The sequence below is a fragment of the Morone saxatilis genome, unplaced genomic scaffold, assembly GCF_004916995.1.
Source record: "Morone saxatilis isolate NCDOM2014 unplaced genomic scaffold, NCSU_SB_2.0 Contig21, whole genome shotgun sequence".
Taxonomy (NCBI): Eukaryota; Metazoa; Chordata; class Actinopteri; family Moronidae; genus Morone; species Morone saxatilis.
In genome coordinates this window covers 4236872-4242440 of record NW_023339774.1, presented here as the reverse complement: position 1 = coordinate 4242440, position 5569 = coordinate 4236872, and the positions used below count along the sequence as shown (strand labels likewise).

Here is a 5569-nt window from a genome sequence, read left to right as displayed (position 1 = left end):
AGCAAGAGCTCTGGAAAGAAACTCATCCACGAAGCCAACGCTTTGCACCTCCTGGAAGATCTCCACCATGAGACAGTCACTCATGCCCGTCATCTTTGCCGCAGCGCTCTTGTTTGAGTGCTATGCACTGTCAGTGGCGTTACCCATGGGCAAGACTGAAGACAGCTCCTTGGAGCAGGATACTTTCACCCCGCTGCTGGGTGATGAGATGACAGAAAACAGCCTTGCAAACGCAGATCTGGCCAGTGCAGGAAAAACCAGGGGGCCGAGGGTAATCTTCATCGCCGATCCGAGCCTGTGGAAGGACCTGCGGCCAATGCACTACGGAATGTCCCTCTACAAGCGGAGAGCTGATGACAACAGCCAGGTCATCGAGCACAGAGGCACCGTCCAGGACCTGAACATCCCCATCCTGAGGAGGGACACAATGAGGTGCATGGTGGGACGGGTGTACAGGCCGTGCTGGGAAGTCTAGCTCAGTTTGCTCTGCTCGTCAAAGCTCCAAAACAGAGGACCACCGCCACATCCTTTCCTGCCTCACACTGAGTTGTAACATAATCCAAAAATCTATGTATCTATATTTAAATTATTGCAGATCTGAGAAATAAAATCATTGAATTCTGCCTTATGTCTTGTGCTTGTTTGGTATCTCTGTTTTAAACTCTTACAACTAATAGTGAGATGTTGAGGGTTACAATTCTACTTTCAGATCTGTTCATAAGTGATGGCATAGAACAATCAGCAGAATAAAAAAACTAGTACTTCTTGTTACTTTTCTGTGTATGGATTAAAAAAACAAGATAAAACTGTGTCAGTTAGTGAGTTTAAGAGGTGCTGGTAGGTTTATTGTTGATCTTTGGACAGAGCCAGGGTTGCTGTTTTCCTGTGCCACTAGTATTTATGCTAAGCTAGGTTAATCACCTCAAGGCTTCAGCTCCTTTGTCCATGAACAGACATGAAAGCGATGACTCCCAACAGAAAGTAAAAAAGCGTATTTCCTAAAATTCTGAACCACTTTTAGACCCAATAGACTACTAGAGGATGAAAGAAAGAGGAAGAGTAAATAACTGTGGCAATAACAGGTTAATTCAGACTGTAGTTTGGCTTCTTCTGGAGGTCTGGTTTAACAAAAACATCTGTGAGTGGCCTTGATAACCCCTACGACTTGCCCACTTCCAGCAGCTGCCCTTTCTTCTAAAATCATAGACAGATTTTCACCCAAGAATTTGTTACATCAGATCCTGAATACTGGTAAATGACTACTGTCTTACGTGTGTCTGTGGCCTCTTGCCTGCAGAACGAAGGCAGGCTCTTCATACAAGAGCTGATCTTCCAAGAGAATTGAGGTGTGCATCGTAATAATGCCAGAGCATTAGGCTAAATGATTTCCTAAGCTTTGCAGATGTGTCCTGCACATCTGCCTTCAACTAGCGGGGGCAGGATTTAATAGGAAATGGCCTTTGAATCAATCAGGATAGGAATCAAGCTTCCTGGTGTTCAATAAACATCAATTACAGATGGTTTGGCTCATTATAGCTGCTGTGGCTCCTGGCTTGCCAAGTGCAGCTAATAGGGAAGATCCACAGATTCAAACCCAGATCTCTTTCAATGCATTTCTTTAACAATCTGAAACTGTTCATGTTGTGTCTTTACCACCACCAAGGAAGTTGTTTTCTGTTCTGTTTATCAATTAGCAGGACATTTTAAAAAAGTGTCTCCTGATATCAATGAAATTTGGTGAATAATAATAATAAACAATCATCTTTTTTTCAGAAATCAGAATCAGAATCAGAAATACTTTAATAACCCCAGGGAGAAATTACTTTTTGCTGTCCTGTTTCAACCACTCTGTCATTATTTATCACATGAGGTCCAGTTGTGGTTTGCACTAGTAATGCTCATAATGAATTATTTTTTCACGAGGTCTTTGTGACATCAGAGAGGATAGATTAACCCTTAAATAAGGCACTGTTGTTGCGAAATGAAGATCTGTTAATGTTCATATGTGTGAGGTCATACATGTATGTGTGGCCCAGTTAACTTGAGATTTGTGAATACTTGCACCCTGCCATGAGTCACTGGTTTAAAGACACTAAAGAAAAAGAGGTTATTGTTGTGGGTCTGTCGAGGCTCAACCAACAACTGCAGAACATTCCTTGCAAAATACAGAGTGAAGTGAATCAGCAGAAAAGAGGATGTGTTTCTGGGAATGTCTGCACCTTTTTGGTATTTGGCTGGAAAAACAATTAGGCTGAAGACATCAGCACATACCCAGCATGTGAAAAATGTAATGCCGGACGAAAAGATTCATGGTACTTTATAACCTATAATAGGCTATTTAATGCCATGTTTGACAACATTAAAAAGTAAAACCCTATAATTTTGATGAATGTTAGATTTCCAATTATAATAATAGTTTTCCCAAACAGAACAGAATTTTTATTCCCCTCGGGGACACAGATGATACCGGTTGGTTGTTCTGTCAGTCCACCACTTTTGCATAGATGGAAATATCTCCACAGCTATTATCGGTTCTGACATTCAGGGTCTCAGAAGATGAATCTTACACTGACTTTCGGGGATCCATGACTATTCCTCTAAAGCACCACCATCAGGTAAATTGTCTTGATAACTGTTTTGTACAGATATCCAATAGTCAATAACGCTGTGTGTTACATCCCCCAGTCCACCCTAGTGCTAAGTTACCTAACATTAGCTGCACAAGCTAACTAGCTAAAGAACTAACATTACTGTTGGCGACAGTTAGCTTCCATCACCTCGGTACCGCTGACGTCAGACTGTCCTCTCTCTGTCTCGTAGGTTGTGTTCACTGGGAGGCTGCTGAGCCCTGTTTGGTTGCACGCTAACGGTAGCTACATTGATTGACAGATGAATGATATTATTGATTACTTCATGCTTACGTAAACATGCATATTTTTGTGACTTCAACCTTAATTTCAAATTTCAAGTTCAATGACCACTACAGCCTTAAATGGTTTTAGCATGTGCACTTTACACACGCCAATGAATCTTAAAGGGTAATTAATGAGTCATAATGCCAGGAAGATTTACTAATGTAATGTAAGTGGAATTATGCTACATTAACTATTTCCAACAGATAGAAATACCTACCACAGTGTGTATTTTCCTGTTTGACATCCATTCTCTACAAACACTTTGCCACAATGCTTCAAGTCCTTGGCTTCAAATGCAAAAGTGTTGCCCTTTAAAATTATGACAAATTACAAGGGGAGCCTTTTGGCATTTCCGTACCTCATAATAGTACGCAATTCAGATAAACGTTTTATGGGAAGGTGTTTTGTTTTACCGATAACAATGAGGGAGCAACATCTGGAAACTGTTAAACAAGAGGCTGCGCAACTTTTTTCATCAGTTGTTGTTTATATGTGGCTTTTGATTTAACTTACCATGAATGTTATCAGTCTGACAAATCTCAATTACTGATTTTTCTCAGAGTTGTTTTATTTTTTATTATCGTACTTAATGATTCACTATTGTATTTGAAATCCCATTTTTTAATTATTGTAAGACAAATAAAACTCTTAAGAACATCATTGCATATCACTCTGGAATAGTGTGGTATAAAATATATAATAATGGCCGTGGAAAGACTGGAAAAAGGCATTCATTGCTGTGAACTGGGTTTCCGTGTTTGTCCTGTTTGTCCCAGGGTTCAGGGTCCTCCTTCTCAACCAATAGAAAAGGAGAAGTATACGTCTGTATTTGTTGCATATTACTGTGGATGAATGAATGCATTTCTTTATTACACTTGTAGAGAAATGGAGGTATCCAGTTGGAGGATATTAGGTTTTTCTCCCAGAATAAAATACTATGCTGCTGCTACAATGATGCTACTGTGTCTGTAGATAAAGATTCATATTATTTTAGTTTTTTGAGGTTTAATTTTCCTGCATAATTGCTTGTGAATGTAGTGTGGTATAACTTACCTTGAAATATGTGTGTCATATTAGCCAAAATGTTTTGTTAGCTACCAACCTCAACATCCATAAGCCAAAATAACTTACTGGCTCTAGTCAGTTGTAACTAAGCTATTTAGGCACAAAATACACAACCTGACTTCCCAGATGGTTTGTTTCACAGAACTATCTAGGAAGTTGTTGTGGGTAACTGTTTGGAAAAGGGCAGGCACCTCGGTACGTCATTGGATGAACCTTATGTCTATTATTATCAATGACGAGCATCAAACTCTTAGCGAAGCCAGTCCAGAGAAGGGTAAAATTTCCATCGAGAACATTTGAAACATCTTTTCCATCGAGAAAAGCCTTCAGCCTTTAGGTCACACACCTAGCGCTAAACCACGCCTGTAGCTCAAAGATTGCTGATTGGTCCGACTTTTTTGTCTGAGGTGGCACAAGTGGGGCACGGACGGGTGGCATGAAGTATGTGTCTCAGCTTTCCGTCATTCACAATTTATGCAAATACTGTTTCAGGGCCCCAGTATACAGAAATATTCAAATACACTAGGTGATCATAGCATTTTTATACCACATGCATTTGGTTTTTGCCCAAAACTGCATGGGATTAGAATAAAGTGGGCATATCTGCAAAGAGGGGACTTGTCGGTACCCATAGAACCAAATTATCATTCAGATATCCAGAGATCAGTAGGACCCTTTTGAAAATGGCCATGCCAGTTTTTCCATCAACAAATTTTAGCCTTTTTTAACTATAGAGTGTTATTTAGTCCTCTTCCCAACATGCTAGCATGACATGGTTGGTACCAATTGATGCGTTAGGTCATCTAGTTTCATACCTTCCCTCTTGGAACCCGCTATAGCCTCTGAAAGACAGTGTGGAGTGGAAGAGGTAAGGATACTTACCACTTGGAGTGGTCGGTCAGATTTGATGAGTGACCAGTGCCACCCCAGCACCCCCGTCTGAAAGTTCCCCTGGTTCTCGCGTGCTCTATCATCAGGTCCAGCTGAAGGTTACAAAATACATATAGTGCCATATAAAATAAATCTGTCTCATAAAACAGTAAATATCCACTTTACTGTGTTCTTTCTATATTGCTTGACAGGTGAACTTTTCTTTAATTGTTGCTTTTATTCACCACAAATATTTTGTTAGCATACAAGGTCAACCTGTTGATTGTTTTCTCCTGGTTTCTGGTCTGGAGGTTTCATCTAAGTATCCTTAGATTACAACAATTACAGTTAAATTGATTCATGTAAATCTAAACTTGACATTAAACCTATACTTATTACATAACCAAGCAAAAGCCTTTATCAAGGCCATAAATTATTGGTGATTTCACACTAAGTTTTTGTATTACACCTCATAATAAACGCTGGGCCCAACACTGCCACAGTTAATCGAGGATTAAAAGGCACTTTGTATCCTCTGCAGGGAGCCATTGTAAGGCTTGCTTGCTTTGCCTGTCGTTTCTTCCGGAAGAATAGCACTATTAATAGCTGAGGAACAGCAGGAGAAAGGTTAGCTATCCATTGAAACTGTCTTGGACTTCATTATCAAAGGGTGGAAAGCACTGCTGTCTGCTTCATGCTACACGCTACTCAGCTGCCTT

General features: G+C 40.2%; 1 protein-coding gene across 1 annotated transcript; it reads left to right on the top strand.

Moving 5' to 3' along the window:
* pmchl (pro-melanin-concentrating hormone, like) lies at positions 1-628 on the top strand. Its single transcript, XM_035668024.1, has one exon. It carries the CDS (start codon positions 68-70, stop codon positions 473-475), a length of 408 nt encoding a protein of 135 aa, XP_035523917.1. The 5' UTR covers positions 1-67; the 3' UTR covers positions 476-628.
* The last annotated feature ends 4941 nt before the right edge of the window (positions 629-5569 follow it).